Raw genomic sequence first — 15,856 nt, forward strand, 5'->3', positions numbered from 1 at the left:
GGGGTCTGGGGGCTTTTGGGGCCCTGGGGGTGTTAGGGGTCAGACAGGGGTCCTGGAGGCTTTTGGGGGGTCCTGGAGGTTTTTGGGGTCCGGGGAGGTCTTGGGGGCCCTGGGGCTTTTGGGGAGCCCTGGGGGATGATGGGGGCAGAGAGGGGTCCTGGGGGCTTTTGGGGGCCTGGGAGTTTTGGGGTCCGGGGGGTTGGGGGGGCCTGGGGGCTTTTGGGGAGCCCTGGGGTGATGGGGGCAGAGAGGGGTCCTGGGGGCTTTTGGGGGGTCCTGGGGTTGTTGGGGTCTTGGGTGGTCTTGGGGGTCTCTGGGGTTTTTGGGGGGGTGTTGGGGTCCGGGAGGGTGTTGTGGGGGGGGGGTGCTTTTGGGGAGCCCTGTGGGGTGTTAGGGGCAGACAGGGATCCTGGGGGCTTTTGGGGTGTTTAGGGGTTGTTGAAGCCCGGGGTGTTTTGGGGGGCCCTGGGGGCTTTTGGGGAGCCCTGTGGGGTGTTAGGGGGCTTTTGGGGATCCTGGGGGCTTTTGGGGGTCCTGGAGGTTTTTGAGGTCCGGGGGTCTTGGGGGGCTGGGGGCTTTTGGGGAGCCCTGGGGGGTGTTAGGGGGCAGACAGGGATCCTGGGGGCTTTTGGGGGTCCTGGAGGTTTTTGAGGTCCGGGGGGTCTTGGGGGGCTGGGGGCTTTTGGGGAGTCCTGGGGGTGATGGGGGCAGACAGGGGTCCTGGGGGCCTTTGGGGGGCCTGGGAGTTTTGGGGTCCGGGGGTTGGGGGGCCCTGGGGGCTTTTGGGGAGCCCTGGGGGATGATGGGGGCAGACAGGGATCCTGGGGGCTTTTGGGGGTCCTGGAGGTTTTGGGGTCCGGGGGGGTCTTGGGGAGGCCTGGGGGCTTTTGGGGAGCCCTGGGGGATGATGGGGGCAGACAGGGGTCCTGGGGGCTTTGGGGGTTCTGGAGGTTTTTGGGGTCCGGGGGTCTTGGGGAGGCCTGGGGGCTTTTGGGGAGCCCTGGGGATGATGGGGGCAGACAGGGGTCCTGGGAGCTTTTGGGGGGTCTTGGAGGGTGTTGGGGTCCGGGGGGTCTTGGGGGACCGGGGGCTTTTGGGGGCCCTGGGGGTGATGGGGGCAGACAGGGATCCTGGGGGCTTTTGGGCGGTTCTGGAGGTTTTGAGGTCCAGGGGTCTTGGGGGCCTGGGGGCTTTTGGGGAGCCCTGGGGGTGATGGGGGCCAGGCAGGGATTCTGGAGGCTTTTGGGGGCTCTGGAGGTGTTGGGGTCCGGGGAGTCTTGGGGGCCTGGGGGCTTTTGGGGGCCCTGGGGTTCTTGGGGGGTCTTGGCTGAGACGGGCTGGTGACAGTTTGGAGGAGTTGGGGGGGCTTTGGGGTCTCAGAGACCTCGGGGCTTTTGGGGCCCTGAAGGGTTGGGGCACCTTGGGGGGCACAGAGAGGCCCTGGGGGCTTTCGGGGGCTCTGGATGGCGTTGGGGGACATTGAAAGGTTTTGGGGGACATTGGAGGCTTTGGGGGTGCCCAGAGGGTGTTGGGGGTCCTTGGGGGAGCAGCAAGCTTTGATTGAGGCTTCGGGGGGCACTGGGGTTTTGGGGGTGCCCTGGGGGTTGGGGTGCCCTGGGAGGTTTTGGGGTCCCTGGGGACTTGGGGGGGTCTTGGGGGCAGAGGAGGGTGTTTGGGGCCCTGGGAGCTGTAGGAGCCTGGGGGGGCCTGGAGCTTATGGGGGACCCTATGAGGCTTTGGGGGCGCTGGTGGCTTTCGGGGGCCCTGGGGTGGGGGGCGGGGGGAGATATTGGGGGCACCTGGGGAGGTTGGGGGGCAGCAGGAGCTTTGGGGGGTCCGGTGCTTGGCGGGGGCATTTCCCACCTCATTTGGGGGGGGGGGGGGTGTCCTGGTTGGGGGGAGGGGCAGAGTAAACACCCCCCCCCCCCAACATGGAGGGGGGCTGTGGGTGGACCCAGGCACCCGGGTGGACCCTGTGCACACGCGTGTGCAACGGCGCTGACCACCCACCCGCCTGCGCACGCGCATGCTCCCACACGCGTGTGCACACTCCCGCATCCACGCGTGTGGGCACGCTTACACACGCGCGGGCACGCTTACACGCGCGCGGGCACGGCCGTGCTCCTGCGCCCTGCGCGCACGTGGCCGCTCCCGCCTCCTCGCACGAGCGTGTCGGGCTTTACCCGCCCGCGTACGCACTCCGCCTTGCACACTCAGCCTTGCACACGCGTGTGCGCCGCCGTGCGTGTGCGGGGGGGGGGGGTGTCCATCCAGCCAGGGTGGGTGTAGCCACGCCAGTGAGTCACCCGCCGGTGGGTGCGCGTGTCCCCACGTGTGACGCGCCATCGTGAGTCAGCACGCGTGACAACGGCGGGGGGGGGGGGGGCCAGCGCACACGCGTGTGCGAGAGCACGCGCCCGGCGAGCAACGCGCACGAGGGCTTGTACAGGCTTGTCAGGGGGGGCGGGGGTGACACCGTGACGCACAAGACATCCTGGTGCGAGGCCCTCGTGCGAAACCCTCGTGCGAAACCCTCGTGCGAAACCCTCGTGCGAAGCCCTCGTGCGAAGCCCTCGTGCGAAGCCACCCACTCTTGTGTCTCTGCAGCTCGCTGGCCGTCACGGAGGAGCCGCCGGCGTCTGCGAGCGTGCGAGGCCGTGGCCACGTCCCCCCCCCATGGACTCGGCCCCGGGCGTCCCTCGCCCCCCCCCGGGGCCCTGAGACGTGGCGGGGGGGCAACCCCGGACGCCTGGGTCCCTTCCCCCGCACCCCGGGCAGGTGGGGGGGTGTAGGGGGCAGAGCAGGGGGACCCCGACACTTGGGTCCCCGAGGCAGGGGGGTGTAGGGGTCCCAGCAGCGGGACCCGGACGCCCGGGTCCCCTCCCCATAGCCCCGGCAGGCGGGGGGGTGTAGAGGTCAAATTTGGGGTTCCCAAATACCTGGGTGTCCCCGCCCCATCTGCACCCCAGCACCCTCAAACCACCCGAACGCCTGGGACCCCCCCTGCACCCCAGGACCCTCTCCCCACCCGAACGCCTGGGACCCCCCCTGCACCCCAGGACCCTCTCCCCACCCGGGTCCCCCTGCACCCTCTCCCCACCCGAACGCCTGGGACCCCCCCTGCACCCCAGCACCCTCAAACCACCCGAACGCCTGGGACCCCCCCTGCACCCCAGGACCCTCTCCCCACCCAAACGCCTGGGACCCCCTGCACCCTCTCCCCACCCGAACGCCTGGGACCCCCCAGCCCGGTGCGGGGGTGTGGGGGGGTCAGGATCCGGCCGGACGCCTGGGTCCCCCCGGGGTTTTCCCCGGGGTCCGGTTCAGGCTGGAGTCGCTCAAGCGCTGGAATGGGGAGGGGGTGGTTTGGTGCGAGAAGGGGGTGCAGGTGCTGCTCACCATGGTGGGCGCCTTCGCCGCCTTCGGCCTCATGACCATCGCCATCGGCACCGACTACTGGCTCTACGCCCGCGCCTTCATCTGCAACACCAGCAACATCTCCGGCGAGGACGCGGCTCATCGCGATCGTCGCGATCCCGGTGGATTGACCCACTCCGGGCTGTGGCGGATCTGCTGCTTGGAAGGTGGGTGGGGGGATTGGGGCGGGGGGGTGGCGGCACCGTCGGGGGGGAAGCTCACAGCAGCGTGGCATCACGGGGGGAGGTTCGTGGCATCGTTGGGGGGAAGCTCGCAGCAGCGTGGCACTGTCGGGGGAAGCTCGCAGCAGCGTGGCATCATTGGGGACGCTCGTGGCACTGTCGGGGGAAGCTCGCAGCAGCGTGGCACTGCTGGGGACGCTCGCTGCACTGTCGGGGGAAGCTCACAGCATCATGGCACTGTCGGGGGAAGCTCGCAGCAGCGTGGCATCATTGGGGACGCTTGTGGCACTGCTGGGGGAAGCTCGCAGCAGCGTGGTATCGTTGAGGGATGTTCGTGGCATCATTGGGGGAAGCTCGCAGCATTGCGGCACTGTTGGGGGAAGCTCGCAGCAGCGTGACATCATTGGGGATGCTCGTGGCACTGTCGGGGGAAGCTCGCAGCAGCGTGGCATCATTGGGGACGCTTGTGGCACTGCTGGGGGAAGCTCGCAGCAGCGGTGTGGCATCGTTGAGGGATGTTGGTGGCACCAGGGGGGGAAGCTCGCAGCATTGCGGCACTGTCGGGGGAAGCTCACAGCAGCGTGGCATCATTGGGGACGCTCGTGGCACTGTCGGGGGAAGCTCACAGCAGCGTGGCACTGCTGGGGACGCTTGTGGCACTGCTGGGGGAAGCTCGCAGCAGTGGTGTGGCATCATTGGGGACGCTTGTGGCACTGTCGGGGGAAGCTCACAGCAGCGTGGCTCTGCTGGGGATGCTCGCGGCACTGCTGGGGGAAGCTCACAGCATCATGGCACTGTCAGGGGAAGCTCGCAGCAGCGTGGCATCATTGGGGACGCTTGTGGCACTGCTGGGGGAAGCTCACAGCAGCGTGGTATCGTTGAGGGATGTTCGTGGCATCATTGGGGGAAGCTCGCAGCATTGCGGCACTGTCGGGGGAAGCTCGCAGCAGCGTGGCATCACGGGGGGACGTTTGTGGCATCGTTGGGGGGAAGCTCGCAGCAGCGTGGCACTGTCAGGGGAAGCTCACAGCAGCGTGGCATCATTGGGGACGCTTGTGGCACTGCTGGGGGAAGCTCGCAGCAGCGTGGTATCGTTGAGGGATGTTCGTGGCATCATTGGGGGAAGCTCGCAGCATTGCGGCACTGTCGGGGGAAGCTCACAGCAGCGTGGCATCATTGGGGACGCTCGTGGCACTGTCGGGGGAAGCTCACAGCAGCGTGGCACTGCTGGGGACGCTTGTGGCACTGCTGGGGGAAGCTCGCAGCAGTGGTGTGGCATCATTGGGGACGCTTGTGGCACTGTCGGGGGAAGCTCACAGCAGCGTGGCTCTGCTGGGGACGCTCGCGGCACTGCTGGGGGAAGCTCACAGCATCATGGCACTGTCGGGGGAAGCTCGCAGCAGCGTGGCATCATTGGGGACGCTTGTGGCACTGCTGGGGGAAGCTCGCAGCAGCGTGGTATCGTTGAGGGATGTTCGTGGCATCATTGGGGGAAGCTCGCAGCATTGCGGCACTGTCGGGGGAAGCTCGCAGCAGCGTGGCATCATTGGGGATGCTCGTGGCACTGTCGGGGGAAGCTCGCAGCAGCGTGGCATCACGGGGGGAGGTTCGTGGCATCGTTGGGGGGAAGCTCACAGCAGCGTGGCACTGCTGGGGACGCTCGCGGCACTGTCGGGGGAAGCTCACAGCAGCGTGGCATCATTGGGGATGCTCGTGGCACTGTCGGGGGAAGCTCGCAGCAGCGTGGCATCATTGGGGATGCTCGTGGCACTGTCGGGGGAAGCTCGCAGCAGCGTGGCACTGCTGGGGACGCTTGTGGCACTGCTGGGGGAAGCTCGCAGCAGTGGTGTGGCATCATTGGGGACGCTTGTGGCACTGCTGGGGACACTCGTGGCACTGTCGGGGGAAGCTCGCAGCAGCGTGGCACTGCTGGGGACGCTTGTGGCACTGCTGGGGGAAGCTCGCAGCAGTGGTGTGGCATCATTGGGGACGCTTGTGGCACTGCTGGGGACACTCGTGGCACTGTCGGGGGAAGCTCGCAGCAGCGTGGCACTGCTGGGGACAGCTCCGGGGGGGGGGACACCTGCAGCCCCGCGGTGGCACAGTCGGAGGTGGCCCACGGTGTCCCCCTCCCCGTTCCCATGATGTCCCCATCCTTGTCCTTGTGGTGTCCCCATCCCTGCCGGGTCCCTGTCCCCACGGTGTCCTCGTCCCTGGCTTTGTGATGTCCCTGTCCCCGTGGTGTCCCCGTGATGTCCCCGTCCCCGTGATGTCCCCATCCCCACCGTGTCTCCATCCCTGCCGTGTCCCTGTCCCCACAGTGTCCTCATCCCTGGCCTTGTGATGTCCCTGTCCCCGTGATGTCCCCATCCCCATGGTGTCTTCGTCCCTGTGATGTCCCCATCCCCACAGCATCCCCATCCCTGTCCCCAAAATGTCCCCATCCCTGTCCTCGTGACATCCCTGTCCTCATGGTGTCCCCGTGGTGTCCCCAACCCCATCCCCTCGGTGTCCCCAACCCCGTGGTGTCCCCATCCCCTCAGTGTCCCCAACCCCATCCCCTCGGTGTCCCCATCCCTGTCCCCACAGTGTCCCCATCCTCGTCCCCGCTGTGTCCCCATCCCCGCAGTGTCCCCGACCCCGTCCCCACAGTGTCCCCATCCCCATCCCTGTGGTGTCCCCATCCCCACAGTGTCCCCGACCCCATCCCTTGTGGTGCCCCCGTCCCCGTCCTCGCGGTGTTCCCATCCCCTCGGTGTCCCTGACCCCGTCCCCATGGTGTCCCCATCCCCATCCCCGCGGTGTCCCCATCCCCTCGGTGTCCCCATCCCCATCCCCTCGGTGTCCCCATCCCCATCCCCTCGGTGTCCCCATCCCCTCGGTGTCCCCATCCCCTCGGTGTCCCCAACCCCATCCCCTCAGTGTCCCCATCCCCATCCCCGTGGTGTCCCCATTCCCACAGTGTCCCCGTCCCCATCCCCAAGGTGTCCCCATGCCTGTGGTGTCCCCAACCCCATCCCCGTGGTGTTCCTGTCCCTGTCCCCGTGGTGTCCCCATCCCCGCGGTGTCCCCATCCCCTCGGTGTCCCCAACCCCATCCCGGCGGTGTCCCCATCCCCTTGGTGCGGTGTCCCCGTCCCCATCCCCATCCCCTCGGTGTCCCCAACCCCGTCCCGGCGGCGTCCCCATCCCCTTGGTGCGGTGTCCCCATCCCCATCCCCTCGGTGTCCCCAACCCCGTCCCCGCGGTGTCCCCATCCCCTTGGTGCAGTGTCCCCATCCCCTCGGTGTCCCCATCCCCGTCCCCGCGGTGTCCCCAACCCCGTCCCCGCGGTGTCCCCATCCCCTTGGTGCAGTGTCCCCATCCCCTTGGTGTCCCCATCCCCGTCCCCGCGGTGTCCCCAACCCCGTCCCTGTGGTGTCCCCATCCCCGTGGTGTCCCCATCCCCATCCCCTCGGTGTCCCCATCCCCTTGGTGTCCCCAACCCTGTCCCTGCGGTGTCCCCATCCCCTCGGTGCGGTGTCCCCAACCCCGTCCCCGCGGTGTCCCCAACCCCGTCCCCGTGGTGTCCCCATCCCCGTGGTGTCCCCATCCCCATCCCCTCGGTGTCCCCATCCCCTCGGTGTCCCCAACCCTGTCCCTGCGGTGTCCCCATCCCCTCGGTGCGGTGTCCCCAACCCCATCCCCTCGGTGTCCCCAACCCCGTCCCCGCGGTGTCCCCAACCCCGTCCCCTCGGTGTCCCCAACCCTGTCCCTGCGGTGTCCCCATCCCCTCGGTGCGGTGTCCCCATCCCCATCCCCTCGGTGTCCCCATCCCCGTCCCCTCGGTGTCCCCAACCCCATCCCCGCGGTGTCCCCATCCCCGCGGTGTCCCCATCCCCGCGGTGTCCCCGTCCCCGCGGTGTCCCCGTCCCTGCGGTGTCCCCGTCCCCGCGGCAGCCGTCCCGGTGTCCCCGCAGGCCTGAAGCGGGGGCTGTGCCTGAAGATCAACCACTTCCCCGAGGACATGGAGTACGACCACGACAGCGCCGAGTACCTGCTCCGTGAGTCGCCCCGGCAACCGCCCCGCCGTCGCCATGGCAACCGCCCCGCCATCGCCCCGGCAACCGCCCCCCCCCCGTCACCCCGGCAACCGCCCCGGCAACACCCCAGCGATGTCCCGGTGTTATCTCGGCATCGCCCCGGCAACCGCTGGGATATTGCCATGGCAACCACCCCGGCATCGTCATGGTGATGCCTTGACAACTGGCTTGGCATCGCCTTGGCAACCGGGCTGTCATCATCCCGGTTGATGCCCCGGCGTTGCCGTGGTGATGCCCTGGCAACCGCCCTCTTGTCGTCCTGGCAACCGCCTCAGCATCATCCTGGTGATGCCCTGGCATCGCCCCGGCAACCGCCCTGCCGTTGCCCTGGCAACCGTTCCGGCATCACCCTGGCAACCGCTCCAGCCATGCTGCTCCCATGGCAACCGAGTCTCTAGCCACGCCCCCTAGCAACGGGGCTCCCATGGAAACCTCCCCATAGCAACCAGGCTCTCTTGGCAACAGGGCGGGTATCCTAGCAACAGGGATCCCATGGCAACGCCCCTCCCCTAGCAACAGGGATGGGGGGGGGGGGGTGTCGGTCAGGGTTCTGCCTTCTGATTTGCTGCTGGCCTCGGAGCGGTGGAGGGTGCTGCATTCTGATTGGCTGCTTTGCTAGGAAACCTGCCCTGCTGATTGGCTGATGGTCTAACTACAGTGAGCACATGCCTAGTTCTGATTGGCTGTGGCTCCGGGCAGGGGGTTGCCCCAGGGTCTGATTGGTTGGAGGTGCAGGGCACCCTGCGCCCCTATTGGCTGGTGGTGTCAATGGGCCTGGAGATCCTGTGCTCTGATTGGCTGCTTCCCCTCCCCCTTAAGAAATTCTCCTTTCCAATTGGTTGCTGGTTGCAGAGCCGCAGGAGCCTCTGTGCTCTGATTGGCTCCTGACCGCAGTCCTCCTTTCTCCTCATTGGTTCCCACCCTCAAAGATCTCTCCTCTGATTGGCTAATGCCTTTATGGCTCCCTTTGGCTGGGGGCTGACGGATCCCTATGGGGCTCGCAGGCTCTGATTGGCCACAGCCTGGGGAGCTCCCATTGGCTGGTGCTGGTGGATCTCAGTGTACCTGTGGGCTCTGATTGGCTGGGGGCTGATAGATCCCAGGGTGCTCATGGGCTCTGATTGGCTGCTAGCCTGGAGGGCTCCCATTGGCCAGGGCTGACAGATCCCACACTAATTCTGAGCTCCGATTGGCCATCTGCCTTACAGGTTCCCATTGGCTGGGGCTGACAGATCCCATGCCATTCACGTGCTCTGATTGGTTCCCAGCCCTGGGGCTCCCATTGGCCAGGGCTGACAGATCCCCATGCTATTCACGTGCTCTGATTGGCCATCTACTTGATGAGCTCCCATTGGCCGGGGCTACCAGATCCCACACCGTTCGTGGGCTCTGATTGGCTGCCAGCCCCGGGGCTCCCGTTGGCCGGATCTAACGAGGGGGTGGGGTCCCGCAGGGGTGGTCCGGGCCTCCAGCATCTTCCCGATCCTGAGCGCCGTCCTGCTGCTGCTGGGGGGGGTCTGCGTGGCCGCCAGCCGCCTGCGCCGCGCCCGCACCAGCCTCGTCCTGGGCGCCGGCATCCTCTTCGTCGCCGCCGGTCAGTGGGGGGGATCCCCTGGGTCCCCCGGGTCCCCCACGCCCCCCGGTCTCTTGGGGAGGGGCCCCCCATCCCAGCCAAGAGCCCTCGGGGGGTGAGGGAGGGTCCCCTACATCCCAGCAAGGGTCCCTTGGGGAGGGGGTGTCCCCCTAGATCCCAGCAAGGATCCCTGAGGGGGTCCCCGAGATGCCAGTGAGGATCCCTGGAGGGGTGGGGGTCCCCCACATCGCAGGAGGATCCCTGGGGGGTGGGAGGGTCCCCTAGATCCCAGCGGGATCCCTTAGGAGGGGTCCCCCACATCCCAGGGAGGTCTCTTGGGGGGGGGGGAGTCCCCAATCCCAGCCAAGACCCCTTAGGGGGAGGGGGGTCCCTAGACCCCAGGAGGATCCCTGGGGGGGATAGGGGATCCCCTAGATCCCAGATGGTGGGGGCGGGGGGAGGTCACCTCAATCCCAGGAGAATCCACTGGGGGGGACTGGGGGGGCCCAATCCCTGCCCGGGGGGACGCCGTTGGGGGGGGATCCCTGATCCCAGAGGATCCCGGGGAGAGGGGGCAGGGGGGTCCCCTGGAGCGTGGGAGGAGCCATTGGGGGGCACTGGGGACCCCCGTGGGTCGGGGGCCCCGGGGCTGCAGCCCTGAATGGTCTCTGTGGCACCTGCCTGTCCCTTGTCCCCTGCCCGTTCTCTGCCTGTCCCTTGTCCCCTTTCCCTCGTCCCTTGTCCCTTATCCGTTGCCCTTCACCCCCTGTCCCTTGTCCCCTGCCTGTCCCATGTCCCCTGCCTGTCCCGTGTCCCCTGCCCATCCCATGTCCCCTGCCTCTTGTCCCCTGCCTGTCCCACGTCTCCCTTTGTCCCTTGTCCCCTGCTTGTCCCATGTCCCCTGCCCATCCCATGTCCCCTGCCCCTTGTCCCCTGCCCATCCCATGTTCCCTGTCCCTTGTCCCCTGCCTGTCCTTCACCCCCTGCCTGTCCCATGTCTCCCTTTGTCCCCCATCCCTTGTCCCTCATCCTCTGCCCCTCGTCCCCTGCCTGTACCCCCTTGTCCCCTGCCTGTGCCTCATCCCCTGCCTGTCCCATGTCCCCTGTCATCCCCTGCCCCTCGTCCTCTGCCCATCCCCTGTCCTTCATCCCTTGTCCCCTGCCTGTCCCATGTCCTCTGTCCTTCATCCCTTGTCCCCTGCCTGTCCTTCATCCCTTGTCCCCTGCCTGTCCCATTTCCCCTTGTCCTTCATCCCTTGTCCCCTGCCTGTCCCTTGTCCCCCGCCTTTCACTCATCCCCCTGTCCCTTGTCCTTCACCCCTCATCCCCCGCCTGTCCCTTGTCCCCTGCCTATGCCATGTCCCCTGTCCTTCATCCCTTGTCCCCTGCCTGTTCCTTGTCCCCTGCCCCTCATCCCTTGTCCCGTCCCATGTCCTTTGTCCCCTGCCCCTTGTTCCTCATCCCCTGCCTGTCCCATGTCCCCTGTCCTTCATCCCTTGTCCCCTGCCTGTCCCTTGTCCCTTGACCTGTCCCATGTCCCTGATCCCCTACCCTTTGTCACGTCCCTGCCCCTTGTCCCCTGCCTGTCCCTCATCCCCCTGTCCCTTGTCCCCTGCCTGTCCCTCATCCCCCTGTCCCTTGTCCTTCATCCCTTGTCCTTCACCCCTCATCCCCTGCCTGTCCCTTGTCCCCTGCCCGTCCCTTGTCCCCTGTCCTTCATCCCTTGTCCCCTGCCTGTCCCTTGTCCCTTGACCTGTCCCATGTCCCTGATCCCCTACCCTTTGTCACCTCCCTGCCCCTTGTCCCCTGCCTGTCCCTCATCCCCCTGTCCCTTGTCCTTCATCCCTTGTCCTTCACCCCTCATCCCCTGCCTGTCCCTTGTCCCCTGCCTATGCCATGTCCCCTGTCCTTCATCCCTTGTCCCCTGCCCGTCCCTTGTCCCCTGCCTGTCCCTCGTCCCTCGTCCCTCATCCCCTGCCTGTCCCATGTCCCCCACCCCTCACCCCCTGCCTGTCCCCCCCTTGTCCCCCGTCTCCCGTCCCCCCCCCAGGCGTCAGCAACATCATCGGGGTGATCGTCTACATCTCGGCCAACGCGGGGGACCCGGGGACGAAGCGGGACGAGGACAAGAAGAGCCATTACTCCTACGGCTGGTCCTTCTACTTCGGGGGGCTCTCCTTCATCCTGGCCGAGGCCATCGGGGTCCTGGCCGTCAACCTCTACATTGAACGCCACCGCAAAGCCCGGGGGGGACCCGGGGGGGCCGGGACCCCCCACCTCCCCCACCCCCCCGTGTCCCCCCCGGTCCCCGGCCTCGGCCTCGCCGTCGTTCCCGATCCAGTTCTCGGTCCAGCGAACCGGGACGCTCGCGGGATGCTTCCCCTCCCCCCCCGCCGCCCCTCCCCCCACCCGGGAAATCTGGGGGGGTCGGAGGGGGTCCCCCCGGCCGATATCTCTATGTACACCCTGTCCCGGGAGGGACCCCGGACCGCCCCCCGGCACCCCCGGACCCCCTTTTGCAGTTGCATAACGCCTTTGGGAAGGACCCCCCGGGGACCCTCGACAGCGCCTCGGGGACCAGCACCCTCAACCGCAAGACCACCCCCGTCTAGGGGCACCCCTGAACCCCTGGGGCCCCCGGACCCCCAGGGACCCCTGGGGACCAGCACCCTCAACCGCAAGACCACCCCCATCCAGGGGCATCCTGGGACCCCCGGACCCCTCCGGGACCCCCGGGACCCCTCTGGGGACCAGCACCCTCAACCGCAAGACCACCCCCATCTAGGGGACCCCTGCACCCCTAGGACCCCGCAGACCCCCAGGGACCCCTGGGGACCAGCACCCTCAACTGCAAGACCACCCCTGTCTAGGGGCACCCCGGGACCCCCTGGGACCCCCGAGACCCCTCCTGGGACCAGCACCCTCAACCACAAGACCACCCCCATCTAGGGGACCCCTGAACCCCTGGGGCCCCCAGGGACCCCCCAGGACCCCTCTGGGGACCAGCACCCTCAGCCACAAGACCACCCCCATCTAGGGGCACCCTGGGACCCCTCGGGGACCCCTGGGACCCCCGAGACCCTTCTGGGGATCAGCACCCTCAACCGCAAGACCACCCCTATCTAGGGGCACCCCAGGACCCCCCGGACACCCTGGGACCCCCAGGGACCCCCGGGACCCCCTGGGGACCAGCACCCTCAACCACAAGACCACCCCCATCTAAGGGACCCCCTGCACCCCCCCGACACCCTGAGACCCCCAGGGACCTTCCAGGACCCCCAGGGGCCCCCCTGGGGACCGACAGGAAGAGCAACCCCATCCGGGGGGGACCCTCCCTGAATCCCCCCCCGGTGCCCCAGTTCCTGTCCTCTTCAGCCTCATCTTCCTCCTGCCTTCCTCATCCTCCTGCTCTCCGCCTCATCTTCCTCCTCCCCTCCTCTTCCTCCTGCCTTCCTCATCCTCCTGCTCTCCGCCTCATCTTCCTCCTCCCCTCCTCTTCCTCCTGCCTTCCTCATCCTCCTGCTCTCCTCTTCATCTTCCTCCTCTTCTCCTCTTCCTCCTGCCTTCCTCATCCTCCTGCTCTCCTCTTCATCTTCCTCCTCCCTTCCTCTTCTGCCCCCTTCCTCCTCATCCTCGTCCTCTTCTTGCTCTCCTCACCTTCTTCCTGCCCTTCTCATCCTCATCTTCCTCCTGCCTTCCTCATCCTCCTGCTCTCCTCCTCATCTTCCTCCTCCTCTCCTCTTCCTCCTGCCTTCCTCATCCTCCTCTTCCTCCTGCCTTCCTCATCCTCCTGCTCTCCTCTTCATCTTCCTCCTCCCTTCCTCTTCTGCCCTCTTCCTCCTCAACCTCGTCCTCTTCTTGCTCTCCTCACCTTCTTCCTGCCCTTCTCCTCCTCATCTTCCTCCTCCTCTCCTCTTCCTCCTGCCTTCCTCATCCTCACCTTCCTCCTGCCCTCCTCATTCTCCTCCCCCCCTCCTTATCCTCATCGTCCTCCTGCCCCCCCATCCTCATCTTCCTCCTTCCCTCTTCCTCCTCCCCTCCCCTTCCTCCTTCTCCTCCTCCTCACCTTCCTCCCCTCCTCCTCCTCCTCACCCCCTCAGCCCTCCCGCGGGCGGGCAGGGCTGTGCCCCCCCCCCCCCCCCCCCGGGGCAGGCCGGGACAGGGCCCCCCCATGCGCTGGGGGGGGGGGAGGATTTGGGGGGGCACCGGGGTCCCCATTGGGGATGGGGGGGATTTGGGGGCTCCCCCCCCGATCCACCAAGGGCTAAACTCCGTGCCAGCTCCGAGCCCCTCCCGCGGGGGCCCCCCAAAACCGCTGTCTCTTGGGGGGGGCCCTGAAACCACCATCTCTTGAGGGGCCCCCCTGAAACCGCCATGTCTTGGGGGGGCCCTTGGAAATGCCGTCTCTTGTAGGGGCCCTGAAATCTCCGTCTCTTTGGGGGGGGGGTCCCCGAAACTGCTGTCTCTTGGGGGGGGCCCTGAAACCACCATCTCTTAAGGGACCCCCCCCCCCCCCAAACTGCCATGTCTTTGGGGGTCCCTTGAAACCGCTGTCTTGGGGGGGGCTGAAACTGCCATTTCTTGGAGTGGGTCCCCAAAACCACCATCTCTTTGGGTGGGGTCCCCGAAACATCCGTCTCTTGAGGGGGGGACCCTGAAACCGCCATCTCTTGGGGGGGCCCCCAAAACCGCCATCTCTTGGAGGGGGGGGCCCTGAAACCGCTGTCTCTTGGGGGGGCCTGAAACTGCCATTTCTTGGAAGGGGTCCCCAAAACCGCCGTCTCTTTGGGGGGGGATCCCCGAAACATCCGTCTCTTGAAGGGGGGACCCTGAAACCGCCATCTCTTGGGGGGGTCCCCAAAACCGCCGTCTCTTGGAGCGGGGGGGCCTGAAACCGCCATCACTTTTGCCCCACCCCCTGCCCACCCTGCTCCTTTTTGGGGGGGTCCCCAGGGACACCCCCCCCCCCCGGCCCTGGGGGGGTCCCTGTGCCTTAGGGGGGGCTGGGGGGGGCAGTGGGACCCCCCCCAGATCCCCAACCAGTATGGACCAGTATTGCCCAGTCCCTGGGCAGTATCAAACCAGTATCTCCCAGTTCCCCGGCCGATAGGGAACCAGTAACACCCAGTTTCCTTGGCAGCCCTGGACCAGGAACGCCCAGTCCTGGGGGTTTTGTCAGACCAGTATGGCCCAGTTCACTGGGCAGTATTAGACCAGTACATCCCAGTTTCCTTGACAGCGTTGGCCCAGTATGGCCCAGTTCGCTGGGCAGCATCAGACCAGTACAGCCCAGTTTGCTCAACAGTATTGGACCAGTACAGGCCAGTTCCCTGGGCAGTATCGGACCAGTATGTCCAGGTTGCCTGAGCAGTATTGGACCAGTATGGCCCAGTTCCCTGGGCAGCGTCGAACCAGTACAGCCCAGTCTCCACCCAGTGCCGTGCCAATAGCTCCCAGTTCACCCAGTGCTCCCAGTATCCCCCAGTGCCCTGGGCCAGCTGCAGAGCTGGGCTCTCCCATGCAGTCTCAGCCCAGTTGTTCCCAGTAACCACCCAGTTGCTCCCCCCAGTCACTCCCAGTGCCCCCCAGTTGCTCCCAGTTCCCCCCGCAGTCGCTCCCAGTGCCATCCAGTCACTCCCAGTCTCCCCCAATTGGTCCCAGTTCCCCTCCCATCACTCCCAGTCACTCCCAGTTGCTCCCAGTCACTCCCACTCCCCCCCCCATTGCTCCCAGTCACTCCCAGTCTCCCCCCCAGTCACTCCCAGTCACTCCCAGTACCCCTCAGTCACTCCCAGTCACTCCCAGTGCCCCCCAGTTGCTCCCAGTTCCCCCGCATGGCTCCCAGTGCCACCCAGTCACGCCCAGTCTCCCCCAATTGGTCCCAGTCCCCCTCCCATCGCTCCCAGTCGCTCCCAGTCTCCCCCCCAGTCTCTCCCAGTCACTCCCAGTCACTCCCAGTCTCCCCAAATGGTCCCAGTTCCCCCCATTGCTCCCAGTCACTCCCAGTCCCCCAATCACTCCCAGTACCCCTCAGTCACTCCCAGTCTCCCCAAATGGTCCCAGTGCCCCCAGTTGCTCCCAGTTCCCCCCCAGTCGCTCCCAGTGCCTCCAGTCACTCCCAGTCTCCCCCAATTGGTCCCAGTTCCTCCCCGTTGCTCCCAGTCGCTCCCAGTGCCCACCCACCCGGTCCCATTAACGAATGTCGGTTAATTGGGGGGGGGGGCGGGGAATCGGTGGGAGAAGGTGCCGTGCCGGGTGCCCAAGGCCACGCCCCTGTATAGCCCCGCCCCTTGTACAGCCCCGCCCCGCGCAGCCCCTGCCCCTTCTCCCACAGGCCCCGCCCCTGTACAGCGCCGGGCGCCGCCCCCAGGGGCTCGGCCCCGCCCCCCTGCATGGATTTTTACGGAAATTTTGCTCTTTAAAATAAAATTAAATCTCTGGAAGTGGCGCGGGGGGACACGGGGGACACGGGGATGTGTGGGGACACGGGGGGACGTGGGGGACGTGGGGGATGTGGAGGGACACGGGGACGTGGGGGATGTGGGGGATGTGGGGAACACGGGGACGTGGGGATATGTGGGGACATGGGGGACATGTGGGGGA

The 15,856-nt window shown here is 66.9% G+C and overlaps 1 protein-coding gene across 1 annotated transcript; it reads left to right on the top strand.

Moving 5' to 3' along the window:
• The first annotated feature begins 3,294 nt into the window (after nucleotides 1-3,294).
• Nucleotides 3,295-11,865, top strand: CACNG8 (calcium voltage-gated channel auxiliary subunit gamma 8). The gene is given in 5 exon segments (XM_072847690.1): nucleotides 3,295-3,584; nucleotides 7,558-7,641; nucleotides 9,134-9,274; nucleotides 11,304-11,549; nucleotides 11,552-11,865. Coding segments are annotated over 5 exon segments (969 nt in total). The 5' UTR covers nucleotides 3,295-3,400.
• Nucleotides 11,866-15,856: the final 3,991 nt, after the last annotated feature.

Source organism: Ciconia boyciana, chromosome 28 (genome assembly GCF_034638445.1).
Source record: "Ciconia boyciana chromosome 28, ASM3463844v1, whole genome shotgun sequence".
Taxonomy (NCBI): Eukaryota; Metazoa; Chordata; class Aves; order Ciconiiformes; family Ciconiidae; genus Ciconia; species Ciconia boyciana.